Source organism: Chiloscyllium punctatum, chromosome 45, assembly GCF_047496795.1.
Source record: "Chiloscyllium punctatum isolate Juve2018m chromosome 45, sChiPun1.3, whole genome shotgun sequence".
NCBI lineage: Eukaryota > Metazoa > Chordata > Chondrichthyes > Orectolobiformes > Hemiscylliidae > Chiloscyllium > Chiloscyllium punctatum.
Genome location: NC_092783.1, coordinates 41061415 through 41081288, shown reverse-complemented (window position 1 = coordinate 41081288; position 19874 = coordinate 41061415). Strand labels below are relative to the sequence as shown.

Here is a 19874-nt window from a genome sequence, read left to right as displayed (position 1 = left end):
GCTTTGTAAAGCTGACTTTCTGTTTATATATCTCATGGAGTTTGCGTAACCTCATTGGGCATAAATTGTTTGTGGAGCTTCATTGGACACACGTTTCTCTACATTTTCACAACGGTTATAATCATTCACAGAGATAAGACATCTGAAAAAAAAACCTTGTTATGGAAGGTGCAAACACTATTTATTTCTTTATATAGTGGCACCTAAGGCATTGAATTCATCTCATCTACATTTTAGAAAAAATAGAACTGTAAGTTAAAGAATTCAATACCATTTTCCAAGTTATTGCTGTCTTAATATAATGCAGCTCATTTTCAAAAGCCCAAGCCTGTATTCAAGATGGATGAGGACAGTTGATCGAGTACAATTTAAATCAGCAAAAAGAACTGAGCTAAGAAATTAAACTCTTTTCCTGCTGTTCTCAATAATGTGAGCTTTCTAGTTTCCCTTGGGTTTTTTCATGTTCTATTTCTAGATTCTTACCTGGTGGCTGGAATAAGTGAAATTACTGGTTGTTAATTCAAGCCTCTTTTTAAAGTTTTATTCTTGGCATGCGGGTATAGCTGCTGGACCAGTATTTATTGTCCATCCCTAAGTGCCCCTTGAACTGAGTGGCAGACAGGCAGTTAAGAGTCACCTACATAGCTATGGATCTAGAGTCACGCTTTGGTCAAACCAGGTAAGGATGACAGGTTTCCATTTCTAAAGAACATTGGTGAACTAGATGGTTTCTTACAACAATTCACAATATTAATTGATATTAGGTTAGCTTTTAATTCCAGCTTTTATTTAAAAGAAAAAGATTGGACTTCAAATTTCACCATCTAACCTGGCAGGTTTCAAACCTATTCCACTCCTGGTCGTATTAAGTTCTTGATCTCACAAGCAAGTAAGGGCTACAGGGAGAGTGCGGGTAAGTGGAGTTGAAATGCCCATTAGCCATGACTCAATGGCAGAGTGGACTTGATGGGCCGAATGGCCTTACTTCCGCTCCTATGTCTTATGGCCTATATCCACAGTGTGCTAGCCTGAGTCTGTAGATTACTAGTCCAGCAGCATTACTGCTCCACCACCATCTCCCTTATGGAGATGGCCTTCTGTCTGCTTGCGCTTATCCAATTGTGTTACAATTGAATTAATTGTATTCACTGCTCTGGTGCATGCATGGTCTTGCTTGTTTTCTGCCCATCTGCTACTTAATCTAGTGGAGTGCTGGAGGGCCCACATGTGGAATCACTGTGAGAGGCCTCATCTGTATCTACTCCAGATATGCCAATGACGCTTGTATTCATTTTGCATGTTACAATTGTAAATGGGAACATATTGTTGACAAAAATTAAACCAGAAAGGTCACATTTAATGATTCTAAGCAATCACACAGCATGTTGTAACTGTAAAAGAGAGACTGCTAAAGATTGCAACATGAAACCTCTCGAGCAACACACTGATCTTTCAAAAAGATATTCCAGCAGACTCTGTTATTAACTCTACTGTAAAATGGCATGTTGTCATCATTCATTTCTCAAACACTAACAGAAACATTGTGTACAAATTCACACGTATAGTAACGGACACTTCAATTTTTGTCATAAATCCTTTGTATAGTCCCAATAATTGCATAAAACACTTACATTACATCCTTTTTTTGAAACATAGACCATCCAGATAAGAGTACATGGGCCCTGGAGCTGGGAAATACTGAAATCTCCTCTCAAGTATTTGCTGCTCACCTGTCAATGGTGCCTGTGTCTGCTCACTGTGACCAACTGGAACATAACCATGTACGCTCCACATTGATCCACACTTGAGATGTTAAGAGTGAATGACATTAGGAGAAAAAAAAGGTTTTATAGAGGAAAGAGTTGTAACTGCATTTCAGGGAATAAAAATATAGAAAAAATAATGAAACAAGCTGGCCCATCAAATCTACTCTCATTTATCAAAGCAGAAAGCAGCAACGGCTCAAATTATATTCTGAATGATATTTTTGTAGCATTAGTTACTTAAGAACTTGAGTGTATTCCTGAACTAGGTGTGTACATAGGAAGGAGATGGACATTTAGGCAAGGCAGAATTAACTTCACTTGGGGAAGATTCAATCTCAATTTTCTCTACTCTGTGTATGGCATCTTAATGAGTTATAGTGTGGTCTCTTAAAAACAATATACATTACAAAACCTTTCACTCAAGCATCTCTGCTCCATTCTGTTCTGTGTGCACTTGTCTTGTAAATGGAGGAGCAGAGTTGAGAGTGACAGCCAAGTGGTCATGTTGCAACCATTGAGGCTCTAAGTACATGCATGCATCATGCAGTTACATTTTGTTTGATTTGTTTTCTTTCTCAAAGAGTAAACATGTATGGATAACACTGCTATAAAAAAGCATTACAAACTAGGTCTGCTACCTCTTTCCATAGGTTTTGTAGCACATGCTTGTGACAAAACTGAGAAGGTGCCAAAAAAGGCAAACATCATTTATCAACAGCTCCACCTTTACATTTGAAAACCTTGCACTTAATCCACATCACCACTCCATTTTCCATATAATTTTTCTTACTTTACCAACCAAACTCATACATCTCCTAAACTGTTGCTGCAGACAATGACCTCCATGAAGCATCATTGGATAGTATCCCTAAAACAGGCAACTCCCAACTGCTCATATGTAACACAACAGGGACTTATAGTACAAGGAAAATCACACTTGACACCAAATGACTTAGCAAGTCACATGCCATGTGTAAATCTAATGACATAAAGCTCATTATGCAAGATTGCTAATATCTCCAAACAATCACCAGAAGATCTTTCCTCTATCCTGAAATCTTGTGGACCTCATCACAGAAATGGTCTCAGTAGGTCATAGAGTCATAGAGATGTACAGAGTGGAAACAGATCCTTCGATCCAATTCGTCCACGCTGACCAGGTATCCTAACCTAATCTAGTCCTATTTGCCAGCACTTGGCCCATATCCCTCTAAACTCTTCAAGATGCCTTTTAAATGTTGCAATTGTACCAGCCTCTAGCACTTCCTCTGGCAGCTCATTCCATACATGCACTACCCTCTGCATGAAAAAGTTGCCCGTGAGGTCTCTTTTATATCTTCTCCCCCCACCCCCACCCTAAACCTCTATCCTCTAGTTCTGGACTCCCCCATCCCAGGGAAAAGACTTGGTCTATTTATCCAAAACCCTTTAATATCAGAACTTGTTTAAAATGCTGAAATCAATTGAAAGAATCACAGAGAGCAACGTAAGGTTGATATTTAACTTCAACACTCTAGTTTCTAAAAATAATATTTATTTGAGAAATTGTTCAGCTCTTCCACAAACCTAAAACATACTTACGTTCCATCTTCATTGCTTCTATAGAAAACCATGAAAGGATCAGACTTTCCAAAGAAATCTTTCTTGTCAAGTTTATTGGCACAGAATTGCATTGTTGCAACATCCTGCAGGAGAAAAAAATGATATTGGGCTTTAAAATGCTGTCATCATTTATTTAAAATTCTCTAGTATATCGACAAAGCTATAAATAAAATGCCTCCTGGATAACATTAGCCTACATTTCAGTTTGCATGTCCATTAACTCGTCCTTGAGTAACCATGAACCATACGTACCAAAATGCCATTCTGAGAGTAAAGCCTGGAATATAACTTGTAAAAGGTATGAACTAATTCTTGAGAAATAATGACAGACTCACAATCTAACGTTAGCCTGACCTCCATTTGAATGTCAGTTCAATTGAGATCATGTTTAGAAATCTGAGAACAATTTGACGAAGGTTTGCCCCTGGCAGATGTGACAATGTTTATGGTAACTCCAGAAACATAGGAAACTGGGCATGGATCTTGCAGTACTAAAGAATCCGACACAAATTTATTAGAGTTAACTATTATGTCAAAAATTACATTCCTAGGCATATAATGTCTGAACTAGCATTAAGACCCGCGTTTACATAGCAAATGAGCAGGCTTGCATTAGAGTATCTGAAGTAGGATGACGTACGAGGCCTTTATATTCTTAGGTACCATGCTTTGATACAGTGCAGTGATGTTATCATGAGTATGTCCCAGGAAAGTATACTGACATATTGACCACAGCCCTCAATTGATACACCTTGGCCAGTGCAGCTTGTATTTGTGTAATCCAGATTCAATTCGTGATTTCCTTGAAATTACACATCAATTTTTTCCAAAATAACAAAGTTCTATTTTTTCCCAAGTGAACCAAATAATCATTTATTAACTGAAAACCCAGTTTAATGTCAGTGCTGACATTAGTGTTGACAGTAGTAAAACAAAGTTACGGTTAACATTTCCACGGCATAGCCACGCAAAATCCACCCTGCTGCAGAAGATCAAAAAGGATCAGGATTCAGACAAAACTCCTTTCTGCATACACCTACTGAAACTATTTGTGCAGGCACTCAATTTAAGAGGCATATATGTATCATTAAGGTCCACACATATATGAAACTATATAAATCTTTGGTTCAGGATACTTTGTAAACAATTCAGAAGAGAACAAACAACTACCTCGGAAGAAACAAGTCATTGCATAAGGTTACAGAAAGATCTCATTGCCACAATCAATAGGCCAGTATGAATTAAACGGCATCAATAATCTTTATAGTAGTACAATAGAGCTTTCGTTTCCTATCCTCACTGGTTTCCCACATTATTTTTCTCCAAGACAGTATCTTTCCCAATTACAATAACCAAAGGTTTCATGGGTATTGGTCATTCTCTAAAAACTGACTCAAGTATCCATTTAGGAATCTCAATATTATCAGCAGATTGCTGAAAAAAAGAGTATCACATGAAACTAATCTTGTCCTCAGCTGAACTTTACTGATGTGTTCTTCAAGCAATGATTTCTAGAGACCAATTATGGATACAATCCCGACCCAATATTCCTCATCCAAACAGAATGTGAGTGAGTTACAGAAAATTGTAGGACCCTAATGCAATCTCAGTGAACCCTCTAAATGGCAGAAACTAGGAAGAAACCACAGATTTGTCTTATTGTCATGGATCAACTAAACACTGGGATAATTCAGTCAGCCTTCAGGACAGGCATTATTCATTTTTTAAATAAAATAGAATTGAGTAAGCCCAGTGCTTTTTGCAGCAATTTGTTTCTACAATTATATGCAAATGCTAGCAATATTTTCCTTTGGTAGTTAAGGTGAAAACATTTATCTTTGACTAGCTTGATAAGAAAATTATGACAAAGTATGGGGACATGCAGTAAAATTTTATGCAAAACTCATTCTGTACAGAACTGGTAACAAGAAAAAAGAGAAATAAAATCAAATAAAGTAATGAATGGAGTCTCTATTAAAAGGAATTTTGAAGCTGGAATATATATGTTCATTATGAGAGGTTAGCCTACTGTTAATGTCAAATATATATGCAGAAATAACATATGGGAAATATTAGAAATTCATACATAACTATGCACTGAAAATCTTTCATGCAGAAGGCTGGATAAAGGTATCAGAATTCCTTCAATTCAAACTTAATTGTAAGACTACGAGAAAAGAAACTAATTGACTCCAAAGTGCCATGTACTAAGTGCAGCATAATTGAACTGGTAATGTTCATCTTTCCATATACTTGTGTTTTTACTGTACTATATTCCTCCATGAGGTCTTAGGTAGGCAGAAATAGGTTTATTGTAAATGCAATAATATCTACATAAATATGCCGCCACGCTATAAGAGCAAAGAACTCAAATCTACAATCCAGGGTTCACATCTGTTTAAAGTTCAGCACAAATGGAAGAAATGCAAACATGCTAGATATTGACAACTAAGCCTTTGCATATCAGAAAATGCATGTCTTAATATAAACAATCTCTCCAGCATTTCTTTATTGCAAAGCTGCAATATTTGGCAAACCATTTTGTAACATCTTTCTATTCTTATACTGTTTCTGTTATTTTTAAAATTGTTTTTGGATTAATAACAACAGCTAACATCACCAAGTCATCTTGAAGTTCATCGCACATTAATTCAGCTTCACACAGTAGATGTGCACAGCTGAAGTGACACACCAGCTGAAGCATGCTGAGCTAATGGTTGTACCTACTGGTGCTAATTTTATAACCCATCTTAGCCAATTCCACTTATGATGCCATCATTCACTGTTAAAAATACAAGTGAACAGCCTACCCAGTACGCCTACCCAACAACTCACTCTTTTGATTTCCTTTCACACAATAACACCCAAGAACACATAAACTTGGGTCCCAAATGTAAGATATTTGTACTTGAAGCATTCAGTGAACATAATGGAACCAGGAGGCAAATATGATACTTAAATGTGCATTAGAACTTTAAAGTACAACCTTAAACTTGTATAATTAGCTCTTGTTATGTCTAGTTTTAAAAGAATATTATTTATTGGGCTGCATATAAATGCACATCCTTGTGGCCCTACTTCAAATAATAAGGTTCTGAAGAACATTCCAAGTTTTAAATGTATTGCCGTTGTTGAAAATTGGCCACACACAACAACACTGAAGATATAAAAATTCTTTTACATTTCATCTTAGTTGATTTCAAGTAAATACTCTGAATATAAGCTGCAATACCCATTAGCCCAGCCTTTAAATACTGCTCATTTAAAAACTGCAATAAAGATGGCATTTGACAAGGTCCTGATTAGGAGTCACCAGACTCGCAACATTAACTCTATTTTCTTCTCACAGGTGTTGCCAGCAATTTCTGTTTTTGTTTCAGATCTCAAACATCTGCAGTTCTTTCTTTAACTTTACTGTGTTGGATGATCCGCCATGGCAATATTGAATGGTAGGACAGGTTCCAAGGGTCAAATAGCCTAATCTTGCTTGTATTTTTTATGTTTCTTTCATAATTTTCCTGATCTCTCAACTGTTTGAATTATCTTCTACATAGTGACTCTCCCTTGGTGCTGCAAACAGTGAATTGGCTGCTTTCCTGCTAACAAAGATATCCTATATGTCCTGATCCAAAGAAAATATAAATCACCAAAAAAAAATCAATCGAAAAGTTTGAGGAAGAATAGGTTATTTGAGTCAATTTTAGCAAAGCTGCCCATGTAGAAATATTTGTTCGTACGGTCTACCAATATTTACACTCCACTGAAGACCATTGATGTGAAGTACTATTGCATAGGGTTCAAAGCTAGTCTTCTATCCAATTTGATTATTTCACAACCGGTCAGGAAAGCCATGTCTCCCCCATAACTGTTTTCCTTGTCAACCAGGTTAAACATCCAATGTGAATCAATACAAAATTAAACTTAGAGATTGGTGCAAGAACAAATTGGGTTGAGCTACCACTTGGAATCACTTAAATCTCAATCTCCCAATCTCCTCACACCCCAGACATATACTCCCAATCTCCACACACTGCAGAAAAACACTACCCGCAGACTCACAATCTACAGACATCCCAGACACACACTCCCAATGTCCACACACTCCAGATACACACTCCCAATCTCCACACACCACAGACACACACTCCCAATCTCCACACACCGCAGAAATACACTCCCCGCAGACTCACAATCTACAGTCATCCCAGACACACACTCCCAATCTCCAAACACCCCGGACACACACTCCCAATCTCTACACAGTCCAGACACATGGTCCCAATCTCCACACACTGCAGACACACACTCCCAATCTCCACACACCCCAGACACACACTCCCAATCTCCACATACCACAGACACATACTCCCAATCTCCACATACCACACATACATACTCTCAATATCCACACACTTCAGACTCACACTCCCAATCTGCAAACACCCTGGACACACACTCCCAATCTACACACACTCCAGACACACACGTCCAATTTCCACACACCCGTGACACACACTCCCAAACTCCACACATCCCAGACACACACCCCCAATGTCTACACAACCCAGGCACACACTCCCAATCTCCATATACTCCAAACACACACTCAAAATCTCCACACACCCCAGGCACGCACTCCCAATGTCCACACATTCCAGACACACACTCCCAATCTCCACACACTCCAGACACATAGTCCTAATCTCCACACACTGCAGACACACTCCCAATCTCCACTCACCACAGACACACACTCCCAATCTCGACACACTCCCAATCTGCAAACAGCCTGGACACACACTCCCAATCTCCACTCACCACAGACACACACTCCCAATCTCCACACACTCCCAATCTGCAAACAGCCTGGACACACACTCCCAATCTCCACACACCACAGACACACACTCCCAATGTCTACACCCCAGACACACACTCCAAAACTCCACACACCGCAGACACAGACTTCCAATCTCCACATAATCCAGACACACACTCCCAATCTCTACACACTCCAGACACACGCTTCAAATCTCCACACATTCCAGACACACACTCCCAATCTCCACACACTCCAGACACACTCCCAATCTCCACACACTCCCAATCTCCACACACTCCAGACACACACTCCCAATCACCACACACTGCAGACACATACTCCCAAATTCCACACACTCCAGACTCACACTCCCAATCTCCACACACCGCAGACACACACTCCAATTGTCCACACCCTCCAGACACACAGTCAAAATCTCCACACACCAGACACACACTCCCAATCTCCACACACCCCTGACACACACTCCCAAATTCCACACACCGCAGAAACACACTTCCCGGAGACTCACAATCTGTAGACATCCCAGGCACACACTCCCAATCTCCAAACACCCCGGATAAACACTCCCAATCTCCACACACTCCAGATACACATTCCCAATCTCCACACACTCCAGACCCACACTTCCAATCTCCACACACTCCAGACACACACTCCCAATCTCCACAAACTCCAGACACACACTCCCAATCTCCACAAACTCCAGACGCACACTCCCAATCTCCACACACTCCAGACACACTCTCAATCTCCACACACTCCCAATCTCCACACACCGCAGAAACACACTCCCCGGAACTCACAATCTACAGACATCCCAGACACATACTCCCAATCTCCAAACACCGCAGACTCACATTCCCAAACTCCACACACCCCAGCAATACACTCCCAATGTCCACACATCCCAGACACATGCTCCCAATCTCCACACACCCCAGCAATACACTCCCAATGTCCACACATCCCAGACACACACTCCCAATCTCCACACACCCCAGACACACACTCCCAATGTCCACACATTCCATACACGCACTCCCAATCTCCACACATCACAGACACGCACTCCCAATCTCCACAAACTCCAGACACGCACTCCCAATCTCCACAAACTCCAGACACACACTCCCAATCTCCATATACCCCAGGCACACACTCCCAATCTCCACACACTCCAGATACACACTTCCAATCTCCACACACCCCTGAAACACACTCCCAATCTCCACTCACCTCAGACACACACTCCCAATCTCCACACACTCCACACACACACACCCAATCTCCACACACCGCTGACACACACTCCCAATCTCTACACACCCCTGATACACACTCCTAATGTCGACACACCGCAGACACACACTCCCAATTTCCACTCACCACAGACACACACACTCCCAATCTCCATACACCACTGACACACACTCCCAATTCCACACACTCCATACACACACTCCCAATCTCCACACATCCCTGACACAGACTCCCAATCTCCACACACTCCAGACACACTCCCAATCTCCACACACTCCAGACACAAACATCCAATCTCCACACATTCCAGACACACACTCCCAATCTCTACACACTCCAGACACATACTTCCAATCTCCACACATTCCAGACACACACTCCCAATCTCCATATACTCCAGACACACACTCGCAATCTCTACACACCTCAGCCATACACTCACAATCTTTACACACCCCAGACACACATTTGCAATCTCCACATACCCCAGACCTGCTAGATGGAGCCAGGCTGCGAACTGGAAAATCGTCTCCATCAGTTTTTAAAAACAATTTCACGTATCAGTAAATAAACTCACTGAGATAGATTTTAAAATTTTTCTCTCTGGGTGCAGGACTTCACAATACTTTTATTGGATGAAAAACCCTGCAATGAATTGTTGATCTTCATCTCAGTTTCTAATATGTGACCTTGAACAGACAGAGCTCTGTGCTTGGAGCGTATATGAATGTAATTTACCACTCCCTGTTAAAGAGTGATGAAAATTATGCTTAGTCACGTAAAATTGGAAAAATAAAGTGTTTAAAAAAGCTATTACACCTCAATCGATAGATGATCTGCACCAAATAAGATGTGGTTATAAAATCCTTGAGATTTTTTGTCTCCATACTTCGCCTATCCAAGTGACCACTTACATTTGTAAGGGTGTGAGATCCTAACTACTTTGTTGTATATACTGACAATGGTTTGGTGAAGAAGTTTATGTGCTGGCGTGACTCTAAATGTATCCTATCCCTGTGAATGAATACTATCTCATTTCTGTTTGAACCCTCCATGATGACTGGCTAATAATGTTGGGAATCACAGCACAATCATGTATTCCACAATTTACTGCACAGAATTAAATACAATATTACATAGCACAAAGAAACTCTGCAGCAATCATTTCAGTGACTGCCTGAATTTACAGGATTTTTGATTTGGCTGTTCCAGGAACTGAATCTGAAAAACTCGCCAGCAATTTTACTTGGTAACGTTTCTGTGACACAGGACCTGCATAATACTGACTTTGTCAGAATCAACTCAGAGATGGAGAGTCATGCTTGAATTTTGAAATGCAACTGACATCGATCCTCACACTTGCTCGACCCTCTGCTGGGGAAGGTATAAGTAGTCTAATTATGCTGCTCAAGCAGACTGCCTACCAGATCAACCAAAGAATGACACAGTCTGTAGCACAATCTGACAGCTGGACTGTCTCAAACACTGAAGCAAGAAGTGGTCTGCCAATTGCAGAAACAAAATCACAAGCAAAATGCACTCCAGCACAACTAACTTCATGAAGAAAATGTCTCCCATTGTAGGTGTTCATTAGAAGCAATAATTAGAGCAGAATTAATGTCAAGCAGATGTAGTACACCTCAAATATTACTTAGTTTTCCTATTCCTGAAGCAAATTCATTCCATCCTTGTCTGACAATTGTCAAGGCTACAAAGAAACACACTTACATTTTTAAAGCACCTTTCAAATACGTAGGAGGTCAAAGAAATATTGCAACATTTAAGTTAGTTGATTTTCAGGTGCCACAGCATAAAGAACAGCAGTGTAAGAGTCAGGTTGGTGCATGAGTAATTCAGAGGAATGAATTCAAATCCCGCCATGGCTGCCGGCAAACTGATAATTCGGTTAACAAATGAATCTGGAATCAGAAGCTCGCATCAGATCATGTGGCTGCCATTTTACACTAAAAAAGAATTCAATTTTGTCTTTCATGGAGGACAATCTCAGATCTTCTTAAATCATGCCTTTAAATTTGTATCTTTTCAAGTAATTAATAATGCAAACAAATATTTACCTGTAATAGCACATCTTAAATAGGCAATTTTGTTAATCCAGCACTGACAGTACTTCATTCAACTGTTAGTTGAGATCAAGCGTTAAAACCCTGGACCAAGGCACCTAGAGGCACATGTGTTATTACTAATCAAAAGCTGGCACTTAAACAAAAGTACAACAGCAGCAGCAAAATGTTGAAACAATCTTCTGAAACTTTAAATTCACTGCAACTTTGCTTTTGACTTATAAGTAATTTTACACTAATGGAGAACTGATGTTTACTCCATTTCATAGTTTACCAACACAAGCACTTTGTTCTTGCATCCAGGATTGAAATAATTGGCCCCTGCAATATAGTACAGAATATCACAAGCCACTTGCAAATCATCATCTGACCTCCACATTTAACATTTATTTCAAACCTTTAATCATGCCATTTTTAAAATCTTTATCCTTATTGGTTTTCCAATATTGCAATTAGAGTGTGACACAGCCGTCATTTCAAAGCTGTTCACAAATGATCAAACAAATATCACTGGACCTTAATAATTTACCAGTAAGAAAATGGTCATCATTGACAACAACATTATGTTTGATGTTCTGTATCTGGCCTTTCAAAAGTGACATTGTAAAGTTAACAAAATAGATTTTTTTAAGCTCAGGAGTTTTAAGGGGCTGTAATTACATTGAGACAAACAGCTAAAGAATACAAAGCAGCAAGCAATGAGCAGTTTTTGTCCAGACTGACTGCATGTGCATCATGGCCCAATTCTTAAACACAAAGAAGGCTGTAGTTACACTAAAAACAGCCCCGTTGTGTTTACAGGTAGCAATTTATAGGAACTGCAAAACAGAAATTCTTTCAGGGGCTCTTGAAATCTTACCATCATAAGAATTATAGTGTGTTCAGCACCATATTGTGATACCTCCAGCGTTGCAATGAGTAACCAGATATAACTGGGGAAGCTTTCCAACATTCAAAAGAATTGGCTTGTTTTCAGAATTTCTAAATCATCGATGTTGCTGCTTTGGGGTATTGCTAAAGCACACACTAACGTTTGCTGAGATTCAGTGAGAGATTTTATGACTCTGCTGTGAGAAAAGTTTAAAAAAAAACTCAATGTAGCTGACACAACTAAAAACACTAAGATTCAGTCCACAGTTATCAACATGCAGTTACAGTCATGTGTCACACAAGCATTTTCAAAATGCATCAAAGGATGAAAGTGTGTGTGTGTGTGTGTGTAAAATGCCAGATGATGTACACTGTCATTGCTTGACAGGGAGTACTGGAAAGGATATTTATGCAAATGGTTCACTCAATGTCTTTCATTAATCAATAACAGTGTTGGGATTTACTTGAAGTAAAATTTCAATGGTCTTAGAAAACAAAAGGCCTCATCCAACTTCAAAATTGACACCCTCTAAATACTCAGTTTGCTTTCCAGTTTGAGTGTTAAATTATTTCACATTTTGTCCACTGAACAGCTAATTGCACATCAAGTGCTTTTTGCTGATGTTTGATCGAAATCACAATGACCATACCATAAATAAAAGACTGCTGTCAAATGAAGCAATAACCTTTATCTTAAATCATCCATCAACATCCACCTCACTGAGTTCAGCATAATTTTCCCAAACAAGAATCAATAAATATTTGTCCACTCTTCCCGAAGGAAAGCATATCAAAAAAGATAGTTTGTAATATCCCATATACAGAGAAGGATACTAAATAATCACAGGACAAAGCAATTATTACAGGTCTCATTTTTAAAAATTCATTCATGGGCATTGCTGACTGGGCCATCATTTATTGTCCATCCCTTATTGCCCAACAGAAGGTGGTGGTGATGTACGTTCTTGAATTACTATAGTCCAGTTGCTGTACTTACTTCCATAATGTTATTGGGGAGGGAGTTCTTTGATTGGAACAAATATGCAGAGAGTCCAACTGTGTGAATGCTTGAAGTTACATCCTCTCCACCATTTACCTACTGACATAAGTCAATATATTTTTATTGAGGATGTGTGGGGAATGTTGTCTTCAAGTTATTGAGCTGTATCTTTTCTGCTGTTGAACTCTATTTTTGATCTACCCAGAGTCTGAGGGCCACTAACTACATAATATCGTACACCTAATTACAGATTTTCTCCTGCTTTCAGCAGAGCCAGACATGCCTCAGTCTGGTCACATAAAGATCCCTGGTTTGTGGAGTTAGCTGCAAGGGTGATTTTTGTTTGTGTTTCTACCCCACGCTAGCCAGCAGGGGACACTGCCTGCAGGGACTAGGTAGAAGGGGGTTTTGAGAATCTTTGTCACTGAAACTTATACACCGATGGGTAAGGAAGTGTCTTTTTACTATCTGAAACCAATTTCAATTTTACTGCTTTCTATTTTTAAAAGAAGTTGTAAGAAGTAGAGAAAATATCCACATTTTCCTCTATCCTTCAACACCCTCTTTTGTCATACATACAAACAAATACATAAACCATAGAAGCATAGAAACAATGCACTATAAAAGGAAGCCATTCTTGTGTATGCTGACCAAGTATGACTCAGATGCCCTTTCTAATCCTATTTTGTCCAATATTTCATACTGCTCCTCTCAGGTTATTATATCCACATTATTCCTTCCTTTGTGAATACAGAGACAGAAAATGCATTTAAAATTCTTCCATACCCTCTGCATCTTCACACGAGCTCCCTTTTTCACCTCTGATTGGTCCCACATTTTCCTTAACTATCCTTTTGCTCTTTATAAACTGATAAAACATCTTTAGGTTTCTTTTAGCTCACCTACTATTTTTTCTTTGATTTCTTTCTATTTTTATTTGACATCCAAACTTCCTGTGCTCCTCTACGCTATCTGCAGTATTGAGTTTTTTGTGACTATCATAAGCTTTCTTTTTCTGTTTAATCATTCCTGAATTTTTCCAGACAATCATGGGGGTGTCTAGATTAGGCAGTACCATTCTTATTTTTTGGAGGGGACATATCTGTTTTGTGCCTGAAGGATCTCACTTTTTAGACTCTCCCACTGGTTTTCCACGGATATATCCTTTAGCGTCCTGTCCAGTCTACATCACCAAAATCACTGCCCAGTTTTGTAAACATTGCCTTTCCTCAGTGCAACATTTTTACTCCTAATTTATCTCTATCTTTATCCATATAATACTAAATCTAACCAAATTATGATTACTTTCCCTGATATGGCCACTCATTGTCACTTTACCCATTTGCCCCTGTTTTCAGTTCCTAAAACTAAATCCAGAATTGCATCTCTTCTCATTAGGCTTATTGTGTATTGTTTAAAAAAATTGTTAGACACATGAATTTTTCACCATCAATACTGTTTGAAACCCAGGTGATATTGGGATAGCTGAAGTCTTCGACTATTACTGGGCTCTTTTCTGACAGGCAGAAGTTTGTCTACATATATTCTTCTGTTTCCCTCTCACTATTTGGGAGTTTGTAGCATTCTGCTAGTTGTGTAACTGCTCCTTTCTTATTCCTAAGCTCAAACCATAAAGCCTTATTTGTTAACCATTTGTCATTCATACATCGTCTCTTCTCACAACTTGAATTTATTTTTAAATATATTGTTAATGCCCTCATTTTTGGCACCCATTCTGTCCTGTCTGAAAACTGTACATCCAGGGACATAAAGATGATAACTTGGCCAGGTTTCCAACATTGTGCTGCCATGTTTCTTTTTGTGCCCTCAGCTCATCTGCTTGGTTTGTGATACATCTTGCATTGAAGTAAAAACAGCTCCACCCCAACAATTGCTTTTGCTGGATGCTTCTAAATCATTGTTTCTTTTGTCATTTCGACTTTCTGACCACATTGCTAACTGATGTTCCATCACGTATTTCCTGATATGAATCAGACCCATCTGACCCTACATTTTGGTTCCCATGCACCTGCCTTACGAGTTTAAAACCCATTAAACATATGAATCAGGAACAGGTGTAGGCTGCTCTGTCATTCAATAATATTCACCCTTTCAGGGCTCTTCAGGATTTTATAATGTTTCAATCAAGTTGCTTATCTTCTAAACTCCACTGCAATTGCATAGCCTGTCCAACTTGCTTTGTTTAAGAGGAGGAAGGGCTGAATGTTTTAAAATGCATAAAAGTGAATAAATCCCCAGGACCTGATCAGGTGAATCCTCGAACATTGTGAGAAGCTATCAAACACATTGCTGTGCCCCTTGCTGAGCTACTTGTATCATTGATAGCCATGAGTGAGATGCCAGAAGGTTGGAGGTTGACTAATGTGTGGTGCCATTGTTTAAGAAAAGCTATAAGGAAAAGCGAGGAAACTATAGACCAGTGAGCCTGACGTCAGTGGTGGGTAAGTTGTTGGAGGGGATTCTGAGGGACAGGATTTATATGCATTTGGAAAGGTAAAGACTTCCTGAAGAAGGGCTTATGCCCAAAATGTCGATTCCCCTGCTCCTCGGATGCTGCCTGGCCTGCTGTGTTTTTCCAGCACGACATTTTTCAACTCTGATTAGGGATAGTCAACATGGCTTTGTGAACGGGAAATCTTGTCTCACTAAGTTGACTGAGATTTTTGAAGAAGTGGCAAGGAAGATTGATGAAGGCAGAGCAGTAGTCGTTGTCTATGTGGACAAGGCATTGGACAAGATTCCATGGAATCCAAGAAGAGCTAGTCAATTGGATACAAAATTGGCTTGGAGGTAGGAGATAGAGGGTGTTGGTGGAGGGTTGTTTTTTGGACTGGAGGCCTGTGACCAGTGGTGTGCTGCAAAGTTTGGTGCTGGGTCCATTATATTTCAACATTTATATAAATGATTTGGATGTGAATACAGGAGATATAGTAAATTTGTAAGTAACATGAAAAATTGGTGGTGTCATAGAGAGTGAAGATGGTTATCTAAGGTTATACAATGGGACCTTTATCAGATGGGTTGACTGCCTGAGGAGTGGCAGATGGAATTTAATTTAGATAAATATGAGGTGTTGCATTTTGCTAAGGCAAATCATGGCAAATGTTAACCACTTAATGGTCGGGGTCTGGGAAGTATTGTCGAACAAAGAGACCTCGGGATTGTTATGAAATTGAAGGCATGTACTGTACCTTTAAGAGAAAGTAAATGCTGGCAAGCACTTAGCAGATACAGAGTGTGCTGGAAAATTTAAAAATGTAACATTTGGCTGTGAAACAAATAGATGAGCTATGTTGCTATGTTTCCATTACAATTCAAATTTAGCCAATCAGTTTAAATTATGCCCCAATATACTAAAACCCAATCGAATCTGAATTTTACTATTTTGACAACATCAAACCAATAAGACGATTTAATGTTTTGGGGCATAAAAATCAGGCATTTTGAACAGTTAGCCAGAAAGACAAAGAGCTGCCCATGGAACCACTCTCTGAAAGGTAGCTTTTCATATGTAAGATCTATGCAGCAGAAGACTGAAGAAAAGAACCAGGAATCTACAGAAGAGAATCGACACAGCTGGCTGGATTTGAAACTTGTTTTTTTTTTGTAAATTTAATCGGGGTTTTATCGGATCAGTATATTGTTATGGGTGGGAGGTAGGTAAATATTTAAGAGAAAGGAGGTTTACAGTGTAGATAGTTATTGTTTAATGTTCTCTTTTGGAGTTAAAGAATAAAATTGTTTGTTTTTCTTCAAACAGTAGAATTTGGGTAATCCTCTGTCACTCATACTTTAACGATTATGAGGCGAGATGAGCTTTTCTATGTGTTTTGTTCAATTAGCAGAAGGGTTTACTCTGTGTCGCAATAGGATGCAGGTGCATAATTCCTTGAAAGTGGCATAACAGGTAGACAGGGTAGTGAAGGTGGTGTTTGGTACACTTGCCTTCATTGGTCAATGCACTGAGTATAGGAGTTGGGACATCATGTTGTAGCTGTACAGGACATTGGGGAGGCCACTTTTGGAACACTGCATTCAATTCTGGTCTCCCTGCTATAGGAAGAATATTGTGAAATTTGAAAGGATTCAGAAAAGATTTATAAGGATTTTGCCAGGATTGGAGGGTTTGAGCTATCGGGATAGGCTGAATAGGCTGATGCTTTTTTCCTGGAATGTAAGAGGCTGAGGATGATTTTATAGAGGTTTATAAAATCATGAGGAGCATGAATAGGGTCAGTAGCCAAACGTCTTTTTCCCAGTGTTGGGGAGTCCAAAACTAGAGGGGTAGGTCTAAGGTGAGAGAGGAAAGATTCAAAAGGGACCAGAGGAGCAACTTTTAACACAGAGGGTGGATTATGCATTTATAGAACAGAGGAAGTGGTGGAGGTGGGTACAATTATGACAACTGAAAGGCTGTGGATGGGTACTTGCACAAGAAGAGTTTAGAGGGGTATGGGACAAATGCTGGCAAACGGGACTAGATCAGTTTAGAATATCTGGTCAGCATGGACGAGTTGGATCAATGGGTCTATTTCTGTTCTGTGAAACTCTATAACTGTATAAGAGAACTCACTCATTTCAAGTATGAAACTATTAAACCTATACTGTTCTGCTCCAAAAAACATTTACATCCCTCCTGATAAGGAGACCAATACTGTACACAGCATTCCAGATGTCACCAGTGTCTTTTATAAATGAAACACAATCTTCTTGCTTTGGATCAATCGCCCTCACAATAAATGATTACATTACCCATGAACATACATATTATAAGCAGCAGTATGATATTCAGCCCATTGAGTTTGCTCTGACATTCAATAAGATTATGGCTGATACGTTTATAAAATGTATCTCCACCTTAAAAATATTCAATGATCCTTGTTTCAACTGCCTTCTAAGGCACAGTTCCAAAGTCACACAAGCCCATGAGAAACAATTTTCTTCTCATCTCTGCTCAGAAAGAGTGACACCTAATTTTTAAACAGTGCCCCGAATTCTGGACTCATGCACAGAGGAAACATCCACATCTATCCTGTTGAGGCAATTCAGGATATTAATACATCTCAAATATATGACCATTCCTTATGTGACGTTGGGTCAAGATTCTAGAACTGTCTCTCTCACGGCTTTGAACCTACAATAAATAGATTGCAAAAGTTCCAGAGGCCGCTCACCACTGGCTTCTCATGAGTAACTGGGGATGGGCAATAAATGATGGTGCAACAATTCATGCACACATCCTGTGAGTGACCAAACAAAAAATCAAGCCATCCTTACTTCTAGATTCCAATAGAAACAAGTCTAATCTGTCCAAGCTTTCCTCATTACACACTCTTTTCAAGAATGAAATCTCTTTTGAACCGCCTCCAACATGTTTACATTCTTAGAACATAAGGACACAAAGCCACATACAGTATTTGAGATGAGTCCTCAACAATGTTCTTGATAACATCTTTATGTTCAATTCTTTTCATAATAATGGATAATATTTCATTGGCCTTCTGAACAATTTGTTGCTTTCACAAAGCTATTAGGTCACATTTGTGCAACTTGGAGTTACAGAATATTAATTTGAAATGGACACTGTCCTTTAAAACAAAATGGGCTTGAGACATGAAATGACCTTTTCTTTTCTGCCATCTACATGGAATAAGACCCCCGAGTTAATCTTGGCTGGACAGGATTTAACAAAGTCATTAAAATGCAAATTACCTTCCCAAACCTATCTATGAACAGTTGTCAGAAGATATTTCCCATGATGGCTGTATCTCTTCAACTCAAAATAAAAACTTCTTTCACAATATTGCTTGGAGGCTCTTCAATAACAAGTTGAAATCCAGAAAATTGATGAAAAGTATCCCTTTTATGTCAATGGTATGTGAGTGGGTGATATTGGACTAAAATGTTTGACAATAGCCTAGCCATCAAAAAGTAGCCATACATGAGATAAACGAAGTTTCTGTGCAGGAGATTCAATAAACTATATTTTTAGAGCAAATGGGGGAGAAACATTCAAACCAGTGAAGGAACAAAAACCTGCCGAAGGAACTTGTAGGTAGAGATTCAAATGGCCTCGACATCTTTTATAAGGAAATGGACCAGGATTTGACACCATGACTGCATCTTTTCTGAAATGAAGCAAGAGAAATCTGCTGGTGTGGTCAATACACAACAGTGAATCCATCCTTCCAAAACTTCCAGACTCTTCATCAATGAACCAAAAAAGAATTACAAGGCCTGGATTACTGGGCAGCACGGTGGCACAGTGGTTAGCACTGCTACCTCACAGTGCCAGAGACCCGGGTTCAATTCCCACCTCAGGCAACTGTCTGCGTGGAGTTTGCACATTCTCCCTGTGTCTGTGTGGGTTTGCTCTGGTTTCCTCCCCCGATCCAAAAATGTGCAGGTTAGGTGAATTGGCCATGCTA

The 19874-nt window shown here is 39.3% G+C and overlaps 1 protein-coding gene across 5 annotated transcripts in view; it reads right to left on the bottom strand.

Moving 5' to 3' along the window:
• LOC140467305 (copine-8-like) overlaps window positions 1-19874 on the bottom strand; it is a 594693-nt gene that overhangs the window by 252154 nt on the left and 322665 nt on the right. For all 5 annotated transcript variants that reach the window (XM_072563573.1, XM_072563576.1, XM_072563574.1 and 2 more), the window contains one exon: window positions 3348-3451. In XM_072563573.1, the coding sequence (XP_072419674.1) occupies window positions 3348-3451 (104 nt within the window). The remainder of the gene's footprint in view (window positions 1-3347; window positions 3452-19874) is intronic.